The 26,208-nt window shown below is 65.4% G+C and overlaps 3 protein-coding genes across 3 annotated transcripts; 2 read left to right on the top strand and 1 right to left on the bottom strand.

Annotated features, from left to right (window-relative positions):
* The first annotated feature begins 1,926 nt into the window (after positions 1 to 1,926).
* Positions 1,927 to 8,507, top strand: SIDT2 (SID1 transmembrane family member 2). Its single transcript, XM_084274818.1, has 26 exons — positions 1,927 to 2,027; positions 2,149 to 2,310; positions 2,421 to 2,466; positions 2,564 to 2,665; positions 2,746 to 2,829; positions 2,993 to 3,104; positions 3,253 to 3,318; positions 3,436 to 3,529; positions 3,658 to 3,713; positions 4,076 to 4,147; positions 4,227 to 4,301; positions 4,559 to 4,621; positions 5,040 to 5,161; positions 5,267 to 5,340; positions 5,433 to 5,499; positions 5,658 to 5,731; positions 5,828 to 5,951; positions 6,058 to 6,175; positions 6,252 to 6,388; positions 6,476 to 6,584; positions 6,679 to 6,755; positions 6,877 to 6,923; positions 7,249 to 7,354; positions 7,473 to 7,583; positions 7,661 to 7,774; positions 7,860 to 8,507. The coding sequence occupies exons 4-26, from the start codon at positions 2,624 to 2,626 to the stop codon at positions 7,920 to 7,922; spliced, it is 2,007 nt and encodes a 668-aa protein (XP_084130944.1). The 5' UTR covers positions 1,927 to 2,027; positions 2,149 to 2,310; positions 2,421 to 2,466; positions 2,564 to 2,623; the 3' UTR covers positions 7,923 to 8,507.
* Positions 8,508 to 9,233: 726 nt separating this feature from the next.
* On the top strand, positions 9,234 to 12,158 carry TAGLN (transgelin). Its single transcript, XM_084274819.1, has 5 exons — positions 9,234 to 9,312; positions 10,512 to 10,711; positions 10,828 to 11,005; positions 11,083 to 11,185; positions 11,422 to 12,158. The coding sequence occupies exons 2-5, from the start codon at positions 10,532 to 10,534 to the stop codon at positions 11,561 to 11,563; spliced, it is 603 nt and encodes a 200-aa protein (XP_084130945.1). The 5' UTR covers positions 9,234 to 9,312; positions 10,512 to 10,531; the 3' UTR covers positions 11,564 to 12,158.
* Positions 12,159 to 12,740: 582 nt separating this feature from the next.
* On the bottom strand, positions 12,741 to 25,444 carry PCSK7 (proprotein convertase subtilisin/kexin type 7; the record flags this gene model as incomplete). Its single annotated transcript, XM_084274859.1, has 15 exons — positions 12,741 to 13,863; positions 14,003 to 14,120; positions 14,348 to 14,441; positions 14,603 to 14,697; positions 14,802 to 14,958; positions 16,376 to 16,478; positions 17,438 to 17,545; positions 18,535 to 18,702; positions 20,543 to 20,643; positions 21,329 to 21,467; positions 22,088 to 22,142; positions 22,626 to 22,716; positions 23,805 to 23,970; positions 24,384 to 24,518; positions 24,977 to 25,444. The coding sequence occupies 15 exons, from the start codon at positions 25,442 to 25,444 to the stop codon at positions 13,462 to 13,464; spliced, it is 2,400 nt and encodes a 799-aa protein (XP_084130985.1). The 3' UTR covers positions 12,741 to 13,461.
* Between the last annotated feature and the right edge of the window lie 764 nt (positions 25,445 to 26,208).

Below are 26,208 nucleotides of genomic sequence, written 5' to 3'. Positions count from 1 at the left end.
TGCAACAGCCACAAAGCCCTTGGAGAGAGGGCAGCCTGGGGGGAGCTGGGTGCTGGCTGGGGTAGGGGCTGTGCAGAGCGACGTGCAGCTTTGCTCCCACCTCCCACCGAGCTGTGGGGAAACTTCAAACTGCCTTCAAGTCACCCCCTGGTAAGGAGCAAAAGGGAGGGGGAGCTGCGGGAGCCCCCCCCAAGAAATCTGGAGAGGAGCACAGGATGGGAAAGGTGCCCATGGGGACACGGTGCCATACCTCACCTTGCAGGGATTTTCTGTGCCCCCACCGCTGGCCAGCAGGCTGGGCAAGAGGCTGGGGTGTCCTGAGTGCCGCCTGGTGTCACCAGCGCCAGCCGGAGAGGTGCCACTGGCTGGAGCTTGGCACAGGGCCCTGGCCAGGGAGGAGTCCCCAAGCCGAGGAGGGAGCAGGGTTTCCTCCTGTGGCCGGGGTTGGGTACGGCTCCTCCATCGCTCACCCCACGGTTACCGCAGTAGCTCGTCCATCCGGACCGGGCAGCCACAGCGACCTGAGCCGGGAGCAGGGTGGTGGCACCATCCCACTGCTGGCAGTGGGGCTGGTTCAGGTCGGGTGCCAGGTAGTCGCTGCCACGTGTCGGAGCGTGACAACCCCATCAACGAGGACACCGGCAGCAGTGAGCGTCACCCAGCGCCGGCTGCTGCTGGGGCTTGGGGGGGCTGCGAGGATCCCGCTCGTTCCCGGCTCCCCTTATCAGAGGGGCTCGGGCAGCGTCTGTGCGACCCCCGGCCACTGCTCAGGGCGGGGGTCGGCTGTCCCTGCCCAGCCCCCGAGGCCGGACTCTGACCCGTGGAGCTGGGGCTGCCCCGTGGGGGTCCCATGTGGGGCAGGGGCTTCCTCCACAGCCCCCACCCCACCCCATCCCATCCCATCCCATCCCATCCCATCCCGGGACCGGGACCGGGACCGGGACCGGGACCGGGACCGGGACCGGGGAGCCCCGAGAGCAGGGAGTTCCCCGCCGGCTCCCACTCTCCAGCGAGGGGCCGCCCGGAGCCCCAGCACCGCCCGCCGCCGCGTCACTTCCCAGCCTGGCCCTTTAACGTGTGACGGCGCGTGACGTCACCGCCGGCCCCTGTTTACAGCTGCTGCGGAACGGGGAAATACAAAGTACCGGCAGCGCCACCGGGCACCGGCACCGCCAGCACCGCGGGGATCCAGCACCGGGCGGCGGCAGCAGAACCGGTACCACCCGCCGACACCGCCGCTGGACCCGGCACCGCTCTCCCGCATCGGCAGCGGGGTCAGCGCCGGCCCGGGGCCCCGCAGCGGCACCGGCGGCTGAAGGGGAAGCGGGCCGGCCATGGGGCAGGGTGCCCGGGCGCGCCCCGGCTGACCCGTCCCGTCTCGTCCCGTCCCGTCCCGTCCCGCCCCGGCGGACCTTGGCCGGCTGGGGAGCGGAGCTGAGCGGCGCGGCGCGGCGCGGCCGGGGATGCTGGCGGGATGCCGGGCACCGGGGCGGCCGCCGCGCTGGCCCGGGCGCTGCTGGCCTGGGCGCTGCTGGCTCTGCCACCCGCCCTGCCCCAACCCCGCGGCCAGCGGCGGGTGGAGGAGAAGGAGGCCCGGTTCAACACCACTTACGCCGACTGGGTGGACGCCGACCTGCTCAACATCTACGCCTTCAACCACAGCGTCCGCAGGAACAGGGTGAGCCGGTGGGGCGCACGGGCTGGACCCTGCCTGCCGCCTCCGTGGGTTCCCCATCCCGTGGGGTTCCCCCAAAGGGTTTTGGGGCGTGCCGGGAGGAGACGGTGTCACCCCGCGGTCCCCTGCGGCCGGGAGGCATCGCCTGCCACGAGGGCCGAGCAAAGTCCGGCCGCCCGGGGCCGAGCGGCCCTGCCCGGCCAACGCCTCAGCTTCCCGCTGTCCCGCAGACCGAGGGCGTGCGGGTGTCGGTGAACGTCCTCTCCGACCACAAGGACTTGCCCGTCCTCTTCGTGGTGAGGCAGAAGGAGGCCGTGGTTTCCTTCCAGGTGCCTCTCATCCTCCGGGGCCTGTGAGTATTGGCAGGATGGGTGCTGCCCACCCTGCCTGGCTGGGGTGTGAGGACCTCGCTGGGTGGGTGGGTGGGTGGGTGGGTGGCACATCTCAGCGTGGTGGGTGCTCTGCCTGCCCAGGTACCAGCGGAAGTACGCGTACCAGGAGGTGAGCCGCACGCTCTGCCAGCCCCAAACCAAGGCAGAGGTGGAGACCCAGCACTTCTACGTGGACGTCTCCACGCTGTCCCTCAACGCCTCCTACCAGCTCCGGGTCACCCACGTGGAGAACTTCGTGCTGCGGTGAGGAGAGCCCCACAGCTTGGCCCCCTGTCCCTGCCCGCCCGCTGCCTGCACGCTGCCTGCTGGGGCCGTGGGCTCCCTCGCCAGCCTTTCCTGTGCTCTCTCTGCAGGACAAACGAAAGGTTCAGCTTCAATGCCACGGCCGCCCAGCCACAGGTGAGGAGGAGCTGGCGTGACGTGGCGCGAGAGCGGGGTCGGAGAGCACAGCCACCGTGGCAGTGACGGGCTCTTTCTCCCCTCAACATCCCCCCAGTATTTCAAGTACGAGTTCCCCGAAGGGGTGGAGTCAGTGATCGTGAAGGTGACCTCGGCCATGGCCTTCCCCTGCTCAGTCATCTCCATCCAGGACATCCTGGTAGGTCTGAGGGGCAGCGGACCTCTGGCCCGGGTGACCCACAGTGCCCCAGGGGTCTGATGGCTCCTCCATCCCCGCAGTGCCCTGTCTATGACCTGGACAACAACGTGGCCTTCATCGGGATGTACCAGACCATGACGAAGAAGGCGGCCATCACAGTGCAGGTGGGCACGGGGCTCGTGCTAGCTGGGAGCAGAGCTCATCGCTCCAGAGCAGCCCCCAAGACCCCCAGGGAGCCCTGGCAGTGTGGGAGACCCCTGCCCAGGCTCCACTGACACCTGTCTCTCGCTGCCCCCCCCCCTCCCCGGCTCGGGACGGCTGCTGCAGAAGAAGGATTTTCCCAGCAACAGCTTCTATGTGGTGGTGGTGGTGAAGACAGAGGATGAGGTGTGCGGGGGGGCTCTGCCCTACTATCCTCTCTCCAAAAATGCCTCCCCAGGTACAGCCAGGGCAGGGGCAGGTCGTGCACAGAATGGCATTGAGCAGTGTCTGCAGGGGGCTGAGCCCCCACCCAGGCAGGCACAGCTCCCCTCTGAGCAGTGCAGGGGGCTGATTGTGGCTCTCCCTGCCCTGGTGCCCTCTTCCAGATGAACCCGTGGATCAGCACAACCGGCAGAAGATGCTGGAGGTGATGGTGTCGCCTGCCATAACCTGTAAGCCTGGGGGGGTTGGTCCCTTTGGGGCCAGGGGTGCTGGGCTCCACAGGGGTCCCGGCGGCAGGTCCCTGGGGGTGGCTGCTCCCCCTGAGGGCTTGTCCCCGCTCCACGCAGCTGAGGCCTATGTGAGCAGTATAGTCTTCTGCCTGGGCATCTTCCTCTCCTTCTACGTCCTCACACTGCTCATCGCCTGCTGGGAGAGCTGCCGGTGAGTTCCCAGTCCCCTCCGGGCGCTGGGCCCATGGGTGCTGTGCCGTGCTGTCCTGTCCCGGTCATGGGGCGATGGGGGACCTCAGGTGCTGGCACAGTGCTGCTCATGGCTGCTTCCCTTGACAGGCAGAAGAAGAGGAAGGGGCTCCTGGCAGCCATGGACTCACCCAGCCTGGACACGGGTGAGGAGCTGGAGGCCGCTGCACACGATGGTGTCTGCCTGGGGGTGGCTCCTGGTTATTTTGCCCTCTGGCTCCCTGAGGGCAAACCCCGATGTCAGGGGCAGAGAGGGACACAACACAGGGATGTCCTGGGGCTTGGGCTTCCCTGCTGTGGGGCTGGCAGGGCTGCTCCGGGGCTTGGGCGTCTCACTGAGCCTGTCTCTTTCTTCCCATGGCTTTCCCGGGACTCCCAGCGTCTCTCCTGGGTAGGTGCCAGCATCTCCTGTGTCCCAGGCCACGAGGTCGCTCCCGTGCCAGGGCAGGGGCACCATGTGTGCCGTGGCTGGCTGCCACTGGCTGACAGGGACCCTCCTGTCTTACAGGGCACACCCGCAGCATCCCCGACTCCTTCCTGGGCCATCACCCTTACGAAAGCTACGGTTACGGCTCCTTCGGTGAGTGCCAATCACCTTCCCCTCCCCTCCCTGCCTGGCAGTGGGCAGCCGTGCCCACCCCGTCCATCTGTCCCTGCAGGGAACGGTTCCTCCGGCAGCACCGAGGGCGTCACGGACACCATGGGCACCTCAGAAGTCCCGTACGGCTACGCAGGTGAGTCCAGGGCAGTGGCACGGAGGCTGGCAGGGCCACAGCACCGTGGAGCCATCGAGCCTGGGCAGTGCCGAGCTGCCCCGACAGTCTCAGCGCTGCCCCTCTCCACCCCACGGCACCCCGGGTTGCCAGCCCCTCCGCACGAGCCCGCAGCGGGGTCTGCACTGGCAGGACGGACAGAGACTGGGGGACCCCCCCACCCGCTCCCCGCGGCCGGGGCTCAGCCCCTCTCCAGTAACTCTCGCTTTCCTTTGAAGGCCAGGAGCGGTTCAAGCGGCGCACGTCCTCCGCCCCGCCGAGGCCGCTGAGCATTGCCATGGGTAGATGCTGGTACCGGGCAGGGATGGGTCAATCAAGCCAAAATCTGCCCTGCCCTGAGCACCTCTGCCCCCTGCTCCCTCCTTACCTGCCTCCCTCCTTACCTGCCTCCCTCCTGGGGAGCGAGGGTGGCCACCCAGCAGCCCCTGTCCTGGGCACGGCGGTGTCCGAGGGGCCGGTGGGGAGGACGTCGTTCTCCTTGGCCCCCAGCTGTCCCCAGCGCGGTGGGGCGCGGGGCAACGCTCGCCCAGTGGGTGCAGCCAGTGCCTGTCCCCGGGGCAGGGGCAGTGCAGGGGCTGCTCCGAGCCGGGCCCCGTCCCCAGCAGAGGCAGCCGAGTGGTTAATCGGGGGTGATTGGGGTTCCACGGGGGTGGGTGCTGCGTGGGGCTCTGCTGACTGACGGCCCCGGCTCGGCCGCAGGGGAGCGGTCGCTGGAGAACGTGGCGGGCCGGCCGCGCCTCGACTCGCTCAGCTCCATCGAGGAGGATGACTACGACACGCTGGCCGACATCGACTACGACAAGAACGTCATCCGCACCAAGGTGCGTTCCCACCCTCCCCCCCCATGCCCCAGGTTTCCCCCCTCCCCAGCCCGCTGGCCGCTCCCCATGGCCAGGGTGATCCCCTCTCCCTGCCTCTCCTTCCAGCAATACCTCTGCGTGGCTGACCTGGCCCGCAAGGACAAGCGGGTGCTGCGCAAGAAGTACCAGATCTACTTCTGGTGAGCGGGGGGCAGTGAGGTGGGGGGCACAGAGCAGCCCCCTGTTCTGGGCCGGGCACAGGGACCCCCTGACACCCTTCTGCCTCTGCCAGGAACATCGCGACCATCGCTGTCTTCTATGCCCTCCCTGTCGTCCAGCTCGTCATCACCTACCAGACGGTAATTGTGTCAGCGGTGGCACATGGGGCTCCCCACAGCTCTGGGGACCCCCAGCCCCATTCCCCAGCCACGATGGGGGTCTGCTGGCAGCCCAGCTGTCTTCCATTGGCCCCACATCTTCCACCACCACCACCCCACTCCGTCTCCCACATCTGCAGGTGGTGAACGTCACCGGCAACCAGGACATCTGCTACTACAACTTCCTGTGTGCCCACCCGCTGGGGAACCTCAGGTGGGTTCTGGGGGGGGGGGCCCTGCAGAGGGAGGGAGGGGGGGTCTGCAGCACCCACAGTCCAGGCATCACCTCTCTCCCCGCTCCGCCCCGCAGCGCCTTCAACAACATCCTCAGCAACCTGGGCTACGTGCTGCTGGGCTTGCTCTTCCTGCTCATCATCCTGCAGCGAGAGATCAACTACAACCGGGCGCTCATGCGCAATGACGCCCACGCCCTGGTAAGGGCTGGGCGCTGCTGCCGGGCTGCGTGCTCAGGAAGGGGCGTGTTGGAGGGGGGCCTCAGTTGCCTAGGACCCCCCTCTTTACCCTCCCTCCCTCCCCCAGGAGTGTGGCATCCCCAAGCACTTTGGGCTCTTTTACGCCATGGGCACCGCCCTCATGATGGAGGGGCTGCTCAGTGCCTGCTACCACGTCTGCCCCAACTACACCAACTTCCAGTTTGGTGAGTGCCTCCCAGGAACCTCCCCCCCAAACCCCAGGCCGCCCCCCTGCCCCACTCACTGCCACCTCCCACGCAGACACCTCCTTCATGTACATGATCGCTGGGCTCTGCATGCTGAAGCTCTACCAGAAGCGCCACCCAGACATCAACGCCAGCGCCTACAGTGCCTACGCCTGCCTGGCCCTCGTCATCTTCTTCTCTGTCGTCGGGGTGGTGAGTACAGTGGGTGCTGGTGGAGGGTTTGGGGGGGGTGGGCTGGCCGGGCACCCCCCACTTCCCACCACAACCCTCGCCCCGCAGGTCTTCGGGAAGGGGAACACAGCCTTCTGGATCGTCTTCTCCGTCATCCACATCGTGGCCACCTTGCTGCTGAGCACCCAGCTCTACTACATGGGGCGCTGGAAGCTGGGTGAGGCAGGGGGGCACTGTGGCAAGAGGGGTGTTAGGGGGGTGGCCCCCCCCCCGCTCCCTGCTCCCCGGCACGACCTCTCCTCTTCCTGCAGACTCGGGCATCCTGCGCAGGATCCTGCACGTGCTGTACACGGACTGCATCCGGCAGTGCAGCGGGCCCATGTACGTGGTGAGTGCTGGCACTGTGGCTCGTGGCACTGGGCTCCTCAGCCCTGCGGAGACCCCACCTGGCAGTTCCCCCCCTGCCCCTTCCCCTGCCTGCCCCTCACTGCCCCCCTCGCCCTTTGCAGGATCGAATGGTGCTCTTGGTTATGGGAAACATCATCAACTGGTCGCTGTAAGTGCAGAGCCACCCCACACCGCTTCTCCCAGCCCAGCCAGAGCTTCCTGTCCCCGTCCCCATCCCCACTGCCATCCCCACCCCACTCCGCTGGCACAGCCCCCCACCCCATCGGCTGCAGTCCTCTCCGCTGGGGCTGGGCTGAGGACTGCTGGCTCGTGACAGCTGTGAACCAAGCATGGCAGGTGGCCCCTGCAGCTGTGGCAGCCTCAGTGTTCCCCGGTCTCCCCAAGGCTGCTGACATGCCTTGAGGACAGCGGGGTGCCTGGGCAGGGCGCGCTGGGGGGAGCTCCCAGGCTGTGCTGACCCCCTGCCTCCCCAGCGCTGCCTACGGCCTCATTGTCCGCCCCAATGACTTCGCTTCCTACCTGCTGGCCATCGGCATCTGCAACCTCCTGCTCTACTTCGCCTTCTACATCATCATGAAGGTGCGAGCAGACCCCTGCCCAGCTGAGCAGGCACCCCGTGCCCTGTGGGGAGGGGAGGGCAGGGATGGGCACCCCTGCCAGCTCCTGCCTGCACGTTGACTCTGCCCCCACCCTGCAGCTCCGCAGTGGCGAGCGCATCAAGCTCATCCCCTTGCTCTGCATCATCGGCACCTCGGTGGTCTGGGGCTTCGCCCTCTTCTTCTTCTTCCAGGGGCTCAGCACCTGGCAGGTGAGTGGGTGGCACGGCAGGCTGTGGTGGGGGTGGCAGTGGGCTGGCAGGGTGACAGCTGACCCCATCCCCAACAGAAAACGCCAGCTGAGTCCCGGGAGCACAACCGCGACTGCATCCTGCTCGACTTCTTCGACGACCACGACATCTGGCACTTCCTCTCCTCCATCGCCATGTTTGGCTCCTTCCTGGTAGGTGCTGGCTGCTGCTGGCACGGCTGCCCGCTGCCCCCCGGCCAGCCTGGCTCACGGCAGCCCCCCTGCCCTCGCTCCACAGGTGCTGCTGACGCTGGACGATGACCTGGACTGTGTCCAGAGGGACAAGATCTACGTCTTCTAGGGGTGCCCAGCCGCCCGTTGCCCTGGGACCATGCCAAATGCCTGGCCACAGCCCCCAGGGGCTGGGGACCTGCTGGGGTCACGCATGCCCCTGGGGAGGGATGTCTGTGCTGCAGGGTCCTGCCAGCCACTCCGTCCCCCTCCCTACACAGCCCAGGGGTCCCAGCGCCCCTCTGCCCTGCCAGCCAGGTCCCTCCCTGGCGCTATGTGCCCGTCCCCGGCTCATCATAGCCAAAAAATGGGGCTGGGGGACGTTTGGGGCGCCTGTCCTTGGCCACAAGTGACACTGGAAAATGTGCTGCCGCTGCTGCTGCTGCTCAGCAGGCTGCGGTGTGAGGGGCCAGGCCCAGCGTCATGCCAGCAGCCCTATGGCCCCAGAGGGTGGGTCTGGGTCTCTTTTCAGTGCCTGAGTCCTACGGGTGGGCGGTGGGCGCACGGGTCCGTGGTGGCGGGGGCGGGACAGGCCCCCTCCCATCTCTTTCAGCGTCCCGGGGGCTCCAGCCACCGCTGCCCCCCGGGGCTCTCCGTGCTCTCTTCGCGTCCGAGCGTGCCGGGAAGGGACTCGCATTAAAGTGTCTGCACTTTGCCTGCGCCTGCAGCCTCCTGCCCGGCCGGAGAAGCGTCCTGGGGGTCCCGGGGGCGGCGGGCTCTGCCCTGCCGGGCTGCCGCCGGGTGTCAGCCGCGCTCCGCCGCGGCGCCGGCTCCTCCTTCCCGCCGGGGCTCCAGGTGAGGGTCGATGCCGCAGGGGCCGCAGCTCCCCGACCCCCTCCGTGGGGTGCTGGAGGGGGGGAAGTGTGGGTGCCTGGCAGCCCCAGGCGGGCTGGGGATGCTCGGGGAGGCCCTGGGCATCCCCAGCCTGGTGCCTTGCCCCCCCCGCCGCCCTCCCAAGCGGGGCAGAGCGCATCCCGGGGGGTGCCCGGGGGCCGCCCAGCTGCCCTGCCCTGCCCCGGCCCGGCCGGCCCCCGCCGGGGCACGCCCTGGATACTGGCCGGGCCCCCGCCCCAGCCCGCGGGAAGCAGCCCCGCTCCGCACGGGGAAGCGGCCGCCGGGCCGGACCAGCCGCCCCCGCGCCCGGGCGAGCTCCTGGCTATAAAAGGACTTGGCTCCAGCAGCCCCCGGCCCGGGCCCTCCCCGCCCCCCGGCCGGAGGCACGCAGGGAATGCTCGGCCGAGAGCCCGGCCCGTGGGTTTTCGGAGTCTTTCCCCAAATATGGTGCCGGGGCCGGAGTCGGGGTGCGCTGCGGGGCTGGCGCGGCCCGGGGGGGTAGGGGGGGCGGCCCGGGCGGCGCTGACATCACTGTCCCGGCTTTTAGCGCAGGGCCGGCCCCGTAACTGTGCAGTGCGCCGGCTCCCGCGCAGAGCATCGCCCCTCGCCTCCCTGAGCAACCGCGCGTAAGTCCCGCCGCGGGCCGGGGGGCCGGGGGGGAGCAGCCGGGAGGGTGCCCGGGGCGGGGACGCCGGTCCCCGGCTCCGGAGCGCTGGTGCCCGGACAGGGATGCCGTGCCCGGGAAGGCGGTGCTGCTCCCGGGATGGGGATGCCGTGCCTCCCAACGGGATGCTCGCCGCGGTGGGGACCGTGGGATGGATGGGCACCGGGCTGGCAGGGCCGGGGCAGCCGGGTGGCGAGGGAGTGGTGCCCGGCGAGGTGGGGGTCTGTGTACGGAGCCGGCTCTGTGCCCGGGGTCGAGCCGAGGGCTGCCTGTGAAGCTGGTGGTGGGGACTTGGGGTACCCCTGCACCCCTGGCCACAAACGGGATCGGGTCCCCTGCTGCGCCAAGCCCAACTTGCAGGAGCCAGGGTGCATCTTTGTGGGGAGCCAGCCCAGGCCAGGGTGTGGGTATCGGGCACGCAGGTCCCTGTGGGCGCAGCTCCGGCACTCAGTGGCTCGATGTCAGGCTGGGATCCGTGTGGGGAGGTGCAAGGCCAGCTTCCATGAGGGTTTGGTGGCCGGCTCCCATTGCATCTCCCCCCCTGGCACCCTCCCTGCACCCTCTGGCTCTGCCAGCTGCCAGCTACCTGCCGCCTGTGCCCGCAGCATGTCCTTACAAGGGCACGGGCATGGCTCCCACCACGGTCCGGCCTTGCGTGCGCTCCTCCCCAGCACCAGGACCTGCTGTGCCAAGGCCACTCCACAGCACCACAGCCACCATACCCCAGCAGGGTGCTGTGGCCACCCAGCCCCACCATGGCCACCCCAGCACCTCGACCCCTCTGCTCTGTGGCCCCCTGGGGCAGCACGGTGGCTTTATCCAGGCGGCATGGCCATGCCAGAGATGTTCATGCCAGCCAAGAGCTGGCAGGGGACAGAGATGAGGCTGCTCCTTGCACAGCCTGGGCTGGGACATGGCCCCTCTGCCGTGACAGGAACCATGTGTCTGGGTAGGTGGGGGGAGGGTCCTGGCTGCTTACTCACATCCAAATATGCCCAATGGCACCCAAGGGCTGTTGCGGGGCATGGGAAGAGCCAGGAGGAGGGTAAGTCCCTGCTGCACCAAGGCAGGAGGTGGGTGCCTTGGGCTGTGTCCCCGTCCCCCTCCCCGGGCAGGGGCACAGCACTTCTTAAGCCTGAGGGTCCCCGTTCCCCCTGCCAGGTCTCCCACCCGCCGCAGACATGGCAAACAAGGGCCCAGCCTATGGCATGAGCAGGGACGTCCAGTCCAAGATCGAGAAGAAGTACGACGATGAGCTGGAGGACCGGCTGGTGGAGTGGATCGTGGCGCAGTGCGGCTCTGCCGTGGGGCGTCCCGAGCGCGGCCGCCTGGGCTTCCAGGTCTGGCTGAAGAATGGCATTGTAAGTGGAAGGGCCAGGTGCCCGCCGTGCCCCGGGGCTGGGCGGGCGGCTGCTGGGGTGCTCCACAGCCAGCGGCACGCGTGGCGCGGTGAGCCCAGCCTCTCCTCTCCTGGCAGGTCCTCAGCCAGCTGGTGAACAGCCTCTACCCCGCCGGCTCCAAGCCAGTCAAGATCCCCGACTCCCCCCCGACCATGGTCTTCAAGCAGATGGAGCAGATCGCCCAGTTCCTCAAGGCAGCTGAGGAGTACGGCGTGGTCAAGACGGATGTCTTCCAGACCGTCGACCTCTTTGAAGGTGTGGGTGGGCGGGTGGGGGGCAGCTGCAGGTCCACCACATTGTGCCTGTCCTCACACCCCTCTGTCCCTTGGCAGCCAAGGACATGGCGGCGGTGCAGCGGACGCTGATGGCCCTGGGGAGCCTGGCGGTCACCAAGAATGATGGGAACTACCATGGGGACCCCAACTGGTTCATGAAGTAAGTGGGGGAGCATGGCCCCTGGTGTGGGGACCCTCCTGCTGCCTGGAGGCACCTCAGTGTGCACAGCTGAGGGATGCCAGGCTTTTGGCTGGGAAGCAATAGTGGCTGGGGACCCCCTTGAGGAATGGGGTGCCCTGGGGGTGGGGATGAGGGTCTAGGCTGCCTGGGTGGGGGTGGGGTAGGGTGGTGGGGGGATGCACGGGTGCCGCATGACCCCTGCCTCCGCCCCACAGGAAAGCGCAGGAGCACAAGCGGGAGTTCACCGAGAGCCAGCTGAAGGAGGGCAAGAACGTCATCGGCTTACAGATGGGGAGCAACAAGGGGGCGTCACAGGCGGGGATGAGCTACGGCCGGCCCCGGCAGATCATCAGCTAGGCTGCCCCCTTCGCCACCCTCAGCCCTCCCACCGCCGGGAGAGCAGCCCCAGCCGGGACCCCTCCGTCTTCGCTCCCCTTTGGCTCAGCGCGTCGCAGCCGCCCGAGCACCGGCGGCCGCCACCGCCCCTCACCGATTGGTATTTATTAAAAAGAAAACTCCAGCCAGCCCCAACAACCCTTCAGCTCATCCGACGGCAGCAGCAGCACCCGCCCAACCGCAGCCCCCCCCCGCGTGCGGCGACACCCCCAGCCTTGGGGATGCCGGGGCAGCCCCCACCACCGCGCTCACAACGGGCCCTTGGGGCAGCCTCATCCCTCCGGCCTCGCACCTTCCCGCCGCGCCCTTGCGAGCCTGCCGACAGCCGGTCCTACCCCCCCACCGCACCGCGCCGCGCTCGCTCGCACCCACGGGTGCCCCCGTCGCCTTCCCCCGGGACAGCGGGCGGGAAAGGGGGAGCACCCCACCCGCCCGCAGCCCCGCACGAGCTCCGCGCCACCGCCGCAGCGATCCTCGCGAACGGGGAGAAAAGGAAATTGGCCTCGGTTTTGTACTTCGTTTTTTGTCAAAATTAAAAGGTTACTCATCCAGCGTGGCCCGGCGGCGTTTCCTCCTGCCTGCCCCGTCTCACCCCCAGCCAGCTGTGCCAGGAGAGCCAAAACCACCCACCGTAAAAGCTGCTCCAGTAACCGGGGCCATGGCTGCTCCAAACCTGGGAATAACTGGAGCTGGGGTTGCTCCAAACCTGGGAAGAACCAGAGCTGGGGCTGCCCCAAACCTGGGAGGAACCAGAGCTTGGGCTGCCCCAAACCTGGGAGGAACCAGAGCTGGGGCTGCCTCAAACCTGGGAAGAACCAGAGCTTGGGCTGCCCCAAACCTGGGAGGAACCAGAGCTGGGGCTGCCCCAAATCCGGGAATAACCAGAGCTGGGGCTGCCCTGGGCTGATGGCTCTGATGGGTGGCTCTGCCCACTTCCCCCACCCAGAGCCACAGCACCCACCCTTCTCCTTGCTCCTTCCAAGCACTCACCTCCCCTCACCCAGCACAGCCCAGGGGTCTGGGAGAGCCAAGCACAGGCTCCCCCCAGGGCTGGGAGATGGAGAGTGACTCGGTGTTTCCACAGTGAGAAAGGGCTGGGAAGGCAGAGGAGTGAGGGATGGGGGCGAGGAGGGTTTTTAAGACTTTATTTGGAAAGCTACGCAAAAGGGCTTTGCTGATTAAAAAAACCCACCCCAGCTTTAAAAAAATAAACCAAGGAACCCAACCACACGTGACCAAGCCAACCCCGCTCCCAGACCAGCCCCTGCTCCCGGCCCGCAGCCGGCATCGCCCCTGGCTGCTGCCTGCCTGGGGAGAGGGGGCAAGCGCTGGTTTGATGGGCAAAACGCTGCCCTGCGTTGAAGCTGGTGCAGACCCCACCTCTAGCCCAGTGGGGCAGGCAAACAGTGCTGGGGGTCCATGCCTGGCCAGGCGGCTGCAGGGAACCCTGCCACATTTTCGAGGCTCGTGCTGCAGAGATGAGGGTACAAAGCCACCCCTTTCCCCAGTGCTGCGAGGCCCTGGGAGCCGGGACGTGCAGGGGGCTCCGTGCGTGGCTCCGCCACACGCCCAAGGAGCTCCGGCACGGGGCCGAGCTCCACACGCCAAGGGAAGCGCCGAGCGTCCCCACTCCATTGGGAGTGGGTTTAAGGCTTGCTTTTGTTTCCCAGAGCGAGGGAAAGGGAAGCTCCCCTTCTGCTGCCAGCACTCTTTCTCCTTGATTCGGAGCCACTGCTGATGTCAGCTGCTGCAGGACCCGGCGATGGTCCCCAAGGGCTCAGGAAGTCTCCACCACCCGTGCTGGGGAAGGACGTACCGAGTAGGAGGGAGGGAGGGAAGGAAGCAGCCCAGAGTCCCCGCTAGCAGGTCTGGTGCTCCCTGTCCTCTGAGAGCAGCTCTTCTGTCGCCTCCCGGCCAAGATAGCCTGCTCTGCCAGGGGCGGCCTCAGGGAAGCTCGCGGCTCTGCCGCTGCTGGGAAGTTTGGGGTGGGTGGGAGTCCAGGAGCCCTCCTCCCCTGGGGAAGGCTCTGCGTGCTCGCACTCCATCTCAACGTCCTCGACATCCTTCTCATGGTAGAGCGGGACAGACTCCATCTCCAGGCTGTTCTCCAGGGCTCTGTGCTTCCCAGCCTGCTGGTACCACTTGCAGGGGGTGGAGCCGCTGCAGGTCAGGTCAAGCCCTGTGCTGTTCCTGGTCAGACAAACCTCCAGCGTGTAGTAGAAAGTCCAGAAGACTGCGAAGCACCCCAACAGCAGGAGGGTCTGCAGAAGAGCAAAGCCCTTAGGGAAAAAAAGCCCTTGGCTGCCCCACAGCCCTGTCCCGCTGCCCAGCAGAGATTGAACAGTGTCAGAAGGATCGTCCTGCTCCTCTGGTCCCTCCTCACCCTGCGGGCCCACTCACCTTGAGGGTGTTGGCCGTGATGGCATAGTGCTCCTCCTCGGGGATCTCCAGCCCTGGAGGGCAGGGCAGGGAGAAGTCACTGCTCAGGTACTGCCCGCTCATAGCTTCCTCCAGCAGCCTGGGGGGACAGAAGCACCTTGTGAGGGTCCTGCAGGCAGGGCTGCTCCAGGGAGGGTCCCAAGCGCCCACACAGGGCCCGGAGTGCTGCTTCCATCCACCAGAGAGTTGCCCTCCTGGGTTGGCAGCTGGGCTGCAGCCTGACCCGGCCACGACGCTGCTCCAGGCAAGCAGCTCCTGCTCAGCTGATCACACCCTCCCTGTGGAGGCAGGGCTGTGGCATCCTACCTCTGCCGCTCCTTCATCTCTGCCAGGGACCAGGAGGAGCCGTACAGGGTCAGCTGCCACTGCTTCAAAGTCCCGGGCCTCAGGCTCTCATCGCCTGTGGAAGAAAAGGGTTGGACCAGTGGGCATCCCTCCCACCCGGCTGAGCAGCTCTGCATGGAGACAGAGCTAACCCACAGCCACCCAGGTGCCGAGCTGGTGGCTCCCCAGGGCACAGCACAGAGGCACTGCCACAGCCCCAGGGACAGCAGGACTCACCGATGTCCCTGATGACCAGTCTGTACACGCCTCGCGCTTCCTCACCCCAGCACCGGACCGTGGAGAAAGTCCAGTCGGCGAAGCCATTGGGGTCCCTGCCAGAGGGTGAGGGAGAAACAACCAGTGAGAGGGTGCTGCAGCCCAGGGCATCCTGCCCTGCTGCACGAGCATCTGTCCCCCTGTCCCCCGTGGTGCTTACGAGTCCATGCTCCTGGTGGTGCCTATCAGGGACATCATGCCGCTGGGGCAGAAGAGCCTGATCTCCAGGTTGCCGCGGCGGGGGTGGGTTATGGTGACGGTAACTGCCACGTGCTCCAGGGTTCTCATGCCAGAGAGCTCCAGGTCAGCGGTGGTGACTGGCATAGGGAAGGCAGGGTTTTCCCAGGCTGGGGGCTGGCATGCAGCCTCCCCTCCCAGCCAGCCCCTAAGGGCTGCTGGGCCACTCTGCAGGACACCCAGAGCTCTGGCCGCTGCGATGGAACATCGCCTCATCCTTCACCAAGTCCTCCCTGCCCCAGACCTGTGCTGGCTATTGGTGGCCACAGAGGCTGCTTTGAGTCCAGAGTTATGCAGACAGGAGCCAGGTTTGGAGACAGGACTGGGATGATAAGCCTGGTGTCCATCTCAAACCCATCGTGGCTGCACAGACACTGACAGCTCCAGAGCTGCTAATTATAGCATGGGAAACCCCAGCATGCTTCAGAGCAGATTTCAGCTCGTGGCTCAGCCTCCTGCCGCCACAGTGGTGGTGGGTGCTCCCTGACACCTTCTAAGAGGAGGCAGGCAAACCCCAGGACCAGGCAGACTGCCTGCAGCACCAGCCAGCACGCTCCTGGGGGGAAAGGGTTAATTCCAAGCCATCCTGTGGTACCTGGGGCACAGCAAGTGGCCCCATTGGACCCTACACCTCCCAAGGGCCTCCTTTCTGCCTCCCCCAGAGCCTGCTCGAGGCCAGCTTTCAGCTCACAACTCCTTTTAGGGCAGAAGGAGCTGCCTGAGCCCCAACCCTCTCCGCCAAGGCAGAGCAGGGCCAGCTCTTCTGCTGGCCAGGCAGGGACAGGAGGGAGGGCAAACGTGTGCCCTGTGCCTGTCCAGCATCTCCTTAGCCTGCAGCAAGGACAGGAGGTATGGGACCACCTGCAAGGGGAGTGCTGGTTTGCTATGCTGCCCACTCTGTCCTGGGGAGCAGCCTGTGGGCGCTGCCAAGCCCCAGCACCTCTGCCAGGAGCTGCAGCGGGGCAGCAAGGGGCACGGGGCCAGCTCCCCCTGCTCCCAGCACAGCATCCCTGGTGGGACAGGGAGGGGACCGCTGGCCCAGCCTCGCACCAGTGGCTGTGCCTGGCCCAAAAGCCAGGCCCAGCTGGGGGCTGGGAAGGGCTGGGGGCCGAGCTCGCCTTCCCACTGGTAGCAGCCGGAGCAGCGCCTTGTTTATGTGGACAGAGGCTGGCCAAGTCGGGAGCTGGAGCATTACCTAAAATGGTCAAAGCCCGAGGAGCAGGTCTGGCTGCTGCCCAGCCGGCCGTGCGGGCTAAGGCCCGTCTGGGCTCCTCAAAGCCCTCGGTCTGGGGGATGGAGTTCTGGGCAGGGGACCACGTCAACAGACCTGCATCCCCTGGGGAAGGCCAGTGGAAATGCAGACAAAAAGCCCAGGCAGCCCAAGACTTAACCCCTTCTCAGCCAGCCTCACGTGGCCTGGGATTTGCCCAGCTGCATCCCGTGCCAGCAGGAAGGGGGCTGGATCCCCGGGCTCTCCTGTGGCACACCTGTGCTTACCATTCCAGGAGACCTCCAGCTCCTGTGGGAGGAAGGGGATGCTCCTGCCCTCCTTCAGCGCAGGGCTCACGTACGAGGCCAGGTACGGGACGGACTCCCAGATCTGTCAGGGGAAAGGTGAGGGTGTTTGTTTCAGCACGAGGTTGGGCCCTCCCTGCTTGCCCACCACCCAGCCTCCCACCTCTCTGGTGAGCTGCTCCTGCCCACAGCACACCTAAGATGTGCAGGCTGGCCTGGGGAGCAGGCTGAGGGGCTCTGTGTGAGCCCTGGCAGCAGCATGAGCTGTGGTGAGCTCTGGAGTTACCAGAGAGAAGTGCTGCTGGTCTAGGAGGGGAAGGAAAGCGACTGCCTGCTGTAGATAGAGGCTTGGGACTGCCTGGCTCTGCATCTGTCCCCACCTGGGTGGCTTTGAGCAGTTAACCAGAGCCTTTCTGCTTTGGGGCAGCGGGGCAGGAAGCACAGCAGAACCCACAGGCCTGCAGGAAGAGAGCAGCCTGGAAGTCCCTGGAGAGAGGGGGCACCGCTGGCAACTGCAGCAACCCAGCGCAGCTGCGCACGACCGAGGACTGGGTGCCAAAGGGATGTGCCCTGGTGTCCATGCGACCAGAGGCACAGGGAGGAAGAGGAGGGGATGGCCCTGCCTGCTCTGGCTGCATCACTCCCTCGGCAGCTGCTGGAGCTGCCAGCCCAGAACGCCCTGCTTGCCCAGGCACAACGCCCTGCCTGGAGCCCCACATGCAGGGAGGATGGTGCTGGGGGCTGCTGAGGAACTCCCCACCCCGTGAATAATCAGAGCTGTCCTCTCCCCCCAGCAAAGGCTCTCGCCCATGGCTATATATAGTGCTGAGAAGCTCAGGGGCAGGTCTGAGGCATTACCCAAGCATCATGACTTCATACTGAAAGCAGCCTTACAGCGAGGGCCGGCAGAGCCAGCAGCCAAACACCGGCCCCCAACGGCAACCACGTCACCCCGCGGCGCTGCCAGCGCGGCACCCATCCTGCCACGGGGCTGGGTGGGCTCTGCGTGTCTCCGGGGCACCCCGGGCCTGGGAGGGGAGTTACCTTGGCGGCGTTAACCAGCCTCCAGGCGTTGAGCAAGCCGAAGCCGTGCTGATGGCTGTGGCTGAAGCCAGCCTGGTTGGCGTCCCACTTGGCGTGACGGTCCTCGTACTGGAAAGGAACATTGGGATGTGCTCGTTACCTTGGGGCACAGCAGCAGCCCCCCCTCAAACCCAGAGCGAAGGGAACTGGGCTCAGGCACATCCCAGAGCAGCAGGAAGCAAATGTGTGGGGCCTTGTTGGAAAGGAACAGGTTGCCCTCTGTCTGAAATGAGTCCTGGGACAGAGAGGCTTCCCAGCTCCTCAGAAAGGACTTTGGGCAGCACAAAAGGGCACGGATGCCTCTGCTCTGAAACATCCCAGCTGCAAGCCCCAGCCCAGGGATCATCAGCAGCCTTGGGGAGAGGAACGAAGTCCTTTAAATCAACAAGAGCCGGGCCAGGACAGGTCTGGGCCTCGTCACCTATCGGGCTGTAGTACTCTGGCAATGCTGGCTTGCTGTGGTGGAAAATTCCACCCCGTGCCAAAGTGAGTACCACCTTAGCTGGAGGCAGAGTCCTGCTCCCCAGAGGGGTGAGGAAGAAGCCCTGTCCCCAAGCCAAATCGGGCAGCTCCATTCAGCTCCCAGCCCTGCCTCCGAGTGGAGGCTGAGCGAACTGAAGGGCTGTGCGTGCTGCAGAGCTCTCTGCTACGGCTGTTTCCAAGAGCCCGACTCCCCAAGGGCTGGAAAGGCTGGAGCAGGGCAGAGCTCCTTGTGTTCCCACTGCATGGGCTGTGGGGTGGCACTGCAGAGATGCATGCAGCCCTCCCTGCACATTCCTGGTGTCTGTGGGGGAGGCATGGCGAGCCCCTGGCAGACAGAGCCACTCCTGGGGCCAGTACCCCATTTATTATCCTGACAGAAGAAAAGCTCAGCCACATTCCTGCGAGGAACACAGGGTGAGTGAGGGGAAACCACGTTCCCTTTGCTGGGAGCCAGACCACCGAGAGATTTATAGGAGGTCAGGCAGGCAGAGAGAGATGTGCACAGCAGGACCTGGCCATCCTGTGGTGTCCCTCAAGGGCAGTGGGAGGGAGTGGAGGAGGAGAGGACTGCTCACCTTGGTGGCGGTGAAGACGATGATGTGCTGGACGTCTCGCCAGGTGAGACACGGCCGCACCTGCAGCATCAGCGCGATCATCCCAGCGGCAAGGGGAGCGGCAGCCGACGTGCCGGTGTGGCCCTCGGTGCAGCCCGTGCCCTTCTGCAAATCCCAGTCTGTCGTCACCTGCCAAGGAGGAGCGGGAGACACCTCGTGTCAGGATCACCTCTGGCACGCCAGGGAGGCTGGCACGGGCTGTGCGGTGACCGAGCGCGCGCAGCCCCGGCCCCTCGCCACACCGCTGAGCAGGGAGAGAGGGGTGAGGTTTGGCACAGAGCTGGAATCAGAGCATGGCAGCCCAGAATCATAGAATCACAGGCTGGTCTGGGTTGGAAGGGACCCCAAGGATCACAGAGCTCCAACCCCCCCCTGCCACAGGCAGGGCCACCAACCTCCAGGCCTGGAGCTACACAAGGTTGCCCAGGGCCCCATCCAAGCTGGCCCAGGCTGAAGACAGATGTGGGGACATGGTACTGAACCCCCTGCCTGCACACACTGCATCAAATCTGCCCTGTTCCAGGCTGCCTCTTCTGTAGGGGCAGCTTCTTCCCCCAGGCAGGGGGGAGGAATTCGAGCACATGAGCTTCCTTTCTCTTGGTGGCTGCTGAGATCAGGCTGGGAGACTAAAGGGAGCAGCTAGAGATCCGTCTCCTCCCTCAGCCACCACCAGAACAACAACAAGAAGGGCAGAACAACAACAAGCACAGGGCAGCCACAAGGGAGAGGGTTGGGGATTAGCTGCTGGAACCATTTCCCAGCCAGTTCCCTGACAGCACAAGGGTACCCTGCAAAGCCCAGTACAAGGAGGGAAGGACACCAGAGCTCCCCAGTTGGGAGCTGTGGCCCTGTGCTGGGAGCTGTGCAGGGCACGTGCGGGGAGCCTCGCTGCCTTAGGACCAAAGTACCAGTTCAAACGAGCTGCTCTCATAGGGACCCCACACTCACCATCCCCTCGCCTCACCCAGCCCCCTGAGACCCCCTGGGCACACACTGCTGGTGCTGATCTGTGCTGGGATGGGGAAAACCCAACCCCAAAGAGTCTGGCCTGGGAGACAGTGGCATTCACAGCAAGCCACCCTGGGGTGGCTTAGGCTCTGCAGTCCCTGCTGGCCCCCAGGATGGGAAGGGGTCACAGCCACACAGGCTGGTTAGCTGGGCAGCCCCCTGAGAGCACCAGCACTGAGGGAGGAACATGCTGGGTCAGAGCTGGGGCTGGAGAAAACAGGCCTGGCTGCTTGGCTCGGGCAAGAAGGACATTTTGTTGTCTAGAAGTCATTTTCTGGCAAAAAAAAAAGGAAAAGCTGATAAAAATATTCTGAAAAATTCAGCTGGGGAGGCACACGTGCCAGAAGAGAGAGGGAGCTGTGGCCAAGTGGTTTAAAGAGCATGATGCTGCTCTGAGCACCCCCCCCACACACCCTGTGCTTGTCTGTGCTCCCACATCCCTTCTGAGTGGAGGTGGGGGGCTGGCAGGGTAAGGCAGGGCATGTGGCAGCCCCCCTGGAGCTGAGCCCTGCCCCTTGTGCTGTGGGAAAGCCTGCAGAGCACAGGACTTTGATAGGGGTCATGCAGTGGCCCCCATGCCAGACATTTGCCTGCAGTTCCCTGCAGGGCAGGGAGATGAGGGAGAGCAGCCCTGTCCCCTTTGGTCTGACAGTGCTCAGGGTGACAAGCATGATGCACACAGGGCCTGAATTTGGGGCTGGGAACTCAGCATGCCCACCAGAACACTTGCAGAGAGAGGGCCAGCACACTGCAAGTTGCAGGCTGATGGATACTGGAACAACTGGAAGTGGGAAGCTCCTCCCAGAACACTATTTATGCCTAGATAAGAGGCACTCTGGTTCCCTGCCTCACCAAGGAAGCCAGCTAGCAGCCTAAGGCAGGTGTGTGGCAATCAGAAGGGACCCATCCTTTCTCTGTGGCAGGCTGCTCTGGGCAGACACATGCCCTGTGCAGTACTCACGATGCTCCTCATCATCTTGTCCCCGCCGCTGAAGGTCACTGCTAACATGGAGGCACATTCCTCAGCGTAGAACGGCATGGAGCCTGTCTCATCCACTGCCCCTGGGAACAAGGGAAAGGTCCTGGTTGATGACAGGTTGGCCATGAGCCAGCAGTGTGCCCTGGTGGCTAAGAGAGCCAATGGGATCCTGGGGGGCATCCGGAGGAGTGTGGCCAGCAGGTCACAGGAGGGGATCCTCCCCCTCTGCTCTGCCCTGCTCAGGCCCCACCTGGAGTGTTGTGTCCAGTTCTGGGCTCCCTGGGATAAAAGAGACAGGGATCTCCTGGAGAGAGTCCAGAGGAGGCTACAAAGGGGATTAAGGGCCTAGAGCATCTCCCCTATGAGGAAAGGCTGAGTGAAGCTGGGGCTGTTCAGCCTGGAGAGAAGAAGACTAAGGGGGGACCTTATTAATGTTTATCAATATCTGAAGTATGGGATGCAGGGGAAACGGGCAGCCCCTTTTCAGTGTCTGTGGGGACAGGACAAGGGGCAACGGCTGCAAGTTGGAGCATAGGAAGTTCTGTACCAACATGTGGAAGAACTTTTCCCCAGTGAGGGCAAGGGAGCCCTGGGACAGGCTGCCCAGGGGGTGTGGAGTCTCCTTCTCTGGAGAGATTCCAGCCCTGTCTGGACCTGTGTGACCTGTCCTAGGGAGCTGCTTTGGCAGGGGGGTTGGACCTGATGCTCTCTGGAGGTCCCTTCCAACCCCTGTCATTCTGTGAGACAGAAGGTGTGTGGCACACTCACCTATGGTGACAGTGTAGATGGAGTTGGCGTACCCATCGTAGTTGCAGTTGTCGCTGTGCTGCCCGCCGTTGCCGCTGGCCACCACGAAGATGCTCCCGAAGCCCCTGCGACCCGCTATCACGCCGTGCTGCAGGGCAGCCTGCACAGGAGGAGCCAACACTGGTTCACGGGTGGCTGGAGCAAGGAAGCTGCTCCCCAGGGGGTAGCAGGGTGCTCCTGGACCTCGCACGCCCCTCACCCAGCCCAGGCAGACGGGTGCCCATCTCCAGAGCTGGTGTGCAGGATGTGCTGGAAAGCTCTGCCCTGGCATCTCAGCCCAGAAGCCCAAGTCCACCCTCTGAGAGTCCAATATCCAGCCTGGCTAAGTACTGGGGTGATAGCCACAGCTCCCCCAGGCCCTCACCCCAGCCCCTTGTTGCTCCTAGCACTTGAAGGCACGCTCCCTGCCTCGAGAACCGCCCTGAGCACGGGGAACACTCCAAAGCTGTCCCAGTAACACCACAGATTGCGAAAGAGCATCTTCCTGGCGGGGACCAGCCTCTCCTTGGAAAGCTCATCTAATTCTGCCCGACTCCCACAGCAGCATCACCACTCCCCACCCCATGCTGAGACACAACAGCTCTGCTGGCAGCGACAGACGCCAACAAACACACCCCGTGCCACAGAGCCACCCCTCCTTGCCTGTCCAGGCAGACAAGAAACCACAAGCACCAGAGGGGCGGGTCAGGGGTGCCCTGTGTTCCCCACAGTGATCTTTACCTTTCCCAGTTGATGGGGGCCATCCACGGTTTTCCCATCATCATCTGGACCCCAGCTGCAAAGGGAGACACCGTGAAGCGACCGGCACAGGAGCTGCAGAGAGCGACTCTTCCGCACGCTATGGCCAGCCAGACGCAGCTGGCAGCGACCCCCAGGCAGCACCACGATGGGGATTGGAGGGTGCCACGCTTTCCCAACCCCCCCAGCTTAGCCCCTCACTGCTGGGGTCTTGCTGTCGTGTTTGGGCTGCACCCCTGGGTCAGACCCATTCCAGCCCCGTCACACAGCGGAGGGGCACGGTGCCCCCAAGCTCAGCCAGCCTGTGGGATGCACTGGAGCAGCGCTCTGAAGGCCAAGCACAGCCCAGGCTGCCTCTCCAGTAAATGGAATATCAATGCTAATCAATGTTACTCTTCACAGTGCCAACAAACGTGCCTGGCTGCAGACCCTCCCCTGGCTAAGGGGTGCAGGGCCCCCACGACGGCCTGAGCTCTCCAAGGCCAGGAATTCCGGGTGTGGGACAGGCCCAGGGGCTGACCTGCAGCTGTAGATGTCGTTGATCTGATAGTGCTTGTTGAAGGCGATGGCCTCCATGCTGTCAGTGAGAGGTCCGTCCAGCACTCGGATGCCTGCAGCACAAAGGACAATGAAACGTGGCTGAAGCAGATCACAGGAAGCGCTGCAAACACGTGTCTTGGTGGGTTCATGCTGCAGGCACTCGCTCCCCCAGCCTGGCAGAACCAGATCTCCCAGAGCCGTGTCCTGCTGATGGGTCCACGGGGGCTAAACACGTGTCAGGGGCTGTTGGTGCACACTCAGGCATAGCCCCAGTCATCTGCTGGATGCAGTTTCCCTGCCAAGTGAGTCAGTGGCAGCACAACTGAATGCTAGTGAAGCCTGTTCCCAGGCACCCCTGAGCCCCCCCACCTGGAATGCGGCTCCCTGGGGGCTTTCTCACATCCCACCCTCCATCAGCCTGCTGACTTGCAGGGGTAGTCCCTGCCTGGGGTAAGTGCTTCCCCTTCCAAGTGCCCAGAGAGTTTGGGATGGATGGCATGCTTGCTGCTGAGGGCAGGGCTCGGGGGACACAGCATGCCCAAATACTGAGCTTGGAGCAGGGGGGTGAGGCCACCCCTCCAGCAAACCCACAGAGGCTGGATGCTGAGCTCTCAGGGACACAAACCACTGATGATGGCAGCTCCACATCACAGCTTAGACTGGCAAAGAGTGTTACAAACACAAGCCAGGCCTGTGTCTCAATGAAACCCCACCTACAAACAGCCCAGCCATCTCACCTCTCGCCCCACATGCCAGAGCTAAGGGGGAGCACCGGGGGGGCTGGCACACGTTTGCTTCCCCTGTGTCTCCAGAGGCAGCCTGTGGTGCAGGACATTGGCATAGGTTTGCCTGGTTTTGGCTTTGTGGTACGGATGTGCACGGACATGGAGCTCCAGGGCTGGGCAGGAGGCGTGCCAGGACCTCTCTGGAAAAGCTGCCCCAGCACACACCTCTCCCACCCCACCAGGAACCGGCTCCTCCGGAGAGAAGCGTAGGCAGACACCAGTTCCTCCCCCTCTGACAGTCCAACCCCAGCTGACTCAGAGGCACCCGGGGCCAAGCTGCCCCTCCCACAGAGCTGCACCTTGGCCCCACAGAATCGGGGTGAGCCAGCCAGGCACGAGCGCAGCGTCTGGGGGTGCTGCAGTCCTGCACCCACCTGCGATGCGGCTCCCGTAGGCAACCCCCACCGTGCAAAAGCTGTTGTTTGGCACAGCAGCGATCTCCCCAGCACAGCGGGTCCCGTGGTGGTTGCCGTTGTCCTCGTCAGGGTGAGGCATAGGGTCAGGATCGTTGGAGTTCAAGTCATAGCTGCCTTCCGGGCTCTGAAAACAGACCCAGGGCAGTGAGTTAGGGCTCTGCTTCCCTGATCTTTGGGAGAAGCAGAACCTGAGAGCGTGCTACACGCTCTGTAACGCGGCTGGAAGCCGTGGGAACTTAAGAGGCTGCTTCCACACAGCACTGCGGCTCAACACTGCTACCTGCTGCTCTGGGAAAGGGATGGACACAGGCAGCGGTGTCCGCAAGCGCTGCAGCTCAGAGGCAGCGCAGCCCTCAGGCCAAGCAGCTGCCTCCCCAGGCAGCACAGCAGCTGGCTGGGAACCCTGCAAAGCCTCCCCAGGGGAAGGTTTGGCTTGCTGCTGGCCGGGCCCAGGGGACCATGTGCCCCCTTTGCATCTCCCTGCCCAGCCTCCAGCCTGCCCTCGCACCCGCCCGCCGCGGGGCCGGCGGCACTCACGTAATTTGGCTGTATGTCTTTGATGGTGTGCTCCACGCCATCATCCACCACCACCACGGTCACACCGCGCCCGGTCACGTTCCGCTCCCAGACGCCCGTGACGTTGATGTCCTTCCCAGGGCTCTTGCGGTTGTTCTGAGCACCAGAAACGACAGCGAGGGGAAGAGGGAAAAGCGGAGGAGGGGGGAGGGGGGGTCAGCTGTGGGGAAAAGGGCTCCCAGACCTTTTTTGGGGATGCTGCCTATGATGTGTGGCTCTGGAGCCAGGCCAGGAGCGCAGGGAGTCACAGGGCAGCCCCGGGGAGATTTATTTGAGGCAGGTGGCAAGCAACGAGCCACTGACTCGAGCCACTAAGCGGGCTGCTGGCCCCACAGCGTGCTCTGGCTGTAAGAACTCTGCCTGACCCCAGCGCCGGTGGTGCACAGCCCGCTGTCGGGGCCGCCTCCTCCCGCTATGGCGGCGAACCAGCGTGTGGTGGGCAGGGCGAGCTCCCGGAGTGCTTCCTCCTCGGCGCACTGGACAGAAGACGACTGGTTTGTGGGCACACAGACAGCCCCCACCCACGAGCACACCGGGAGCCAGAAACCACTCACCAGATGCCACTGCTGGGGGTATTTGGGGTCGTTAAAGTGCAGGCTGCGTTTGGAGCGCTTCAGAAGCTTCTGTTCCGAGTGCCACCGCACGCTGTCGTGCTGTGCAAACAAAGTGTCCACCGACCTCCTTATTGCTTCGGGTTCGCGTGCCCCTTGGCCCCCGGGCTGGTAGGCAAAGAGGTAATGGCCCTTGAGTTCCCCGACGCGGCCCATGTTCACCAGCCCCGCGGTCTGGGCCAGCTCCTCTGCCCGCTGCTCCAGCTCCTCCTCGGGAGCGTCCAAGCTGACAGCCCACGTCAGCTTGCCGGGCCGGGCCTCAGTGCCAGCAGCGTGCTCCCCGCTGCAGGCCAGTCCGTCCGATGAGGCCAGGGGGATCCAGGCGGCACTCAGCCAAAGGCACGTGCGGATGCAGAGCGCGGCCTCCATCCCTGCGCTCCATAGCGGCGCCCTCCGCTTCCAATGCGGCATCAGACAGGCGGGCTGCAAAGGGCAGGGAAGAAAAGCAGTGAGAACCTCTCCCCACACAGCTCGAGGCGGCCGCAGCCTCACCCCAAGGTCCCACGGAACCCCGCAGCTCCCCAATGCTGGCACACACGGGCTTCCCAGGCAAGCAGAGAGCCCCTTCCCGGGCACCGGCAGCCGAACCCAGGCTGGGCAGGGATGGATGCCACAGGGCTGGGCCAGCTGGCGGAAGCAGGGCCTCTTCCTTATCTCGCCGCGGCCCAACACGGAAACAAACCTCATGAGAAACACCCGGTGCCCGCAGCCGGGAGCCGGTTCCCGCCCTGGGGGAGCCCCGGCGAGCCCGGACCTCGCCCCTCGCACGGCCAGAAGCGCCTGGGTCCCTATAGCACAGGGCTTCTGGGGACCCCGCTTCGTCCCCCGCACCCTCACGCTGCCCGGGGGGGGGGGGGGGGGGGTCGGCGCCCCCCGGCCGCTCCCCGCCGAGCCCCCCGGGTCAAAGCGGGGGCTGTGCCCGCCCGCCCCCGCGCCCCGCACCTCCGCGTCGGGCCGGGGCTCCCCGTTCCTCCCCGGGCACGAACCGGAGTCCCGAAAGCCGAAGCTCGGGGGCGGCTCGGGAAGCCGGACGCCGCCGAGCGCCCAAGCCGCGGCCCTTCCCTCGGCCCGGGCGAGCCGCCGCCTCCCTCCCCCCCCCGCCCCGCGTCGGGGCTCCGGGAGCCGGCGGCAGCTGTGCCGGCAACTCCCCTGCCCGAGCGATGGGACGGGCAGGG

The sequence above is a fragment of the Gallinula chloropus genome (assembly GCF_964237585.1).
Source record: "Gallinula chloropus genome assembly, chromosome: 24".
In the NCBI taxonomy this organism is placed as follows: domain Eukaryota; kingdom Metazoa; phylum Chordata; class Aves; order Gruiformes; family Rallidae; genus Gallinula; species Gallinula chloropus.
The sequence above is the reverse complement of the archived record's forward strand: the minus strand, read 5'-3'. Positions and strand labels throughout refer to the sequence as shown.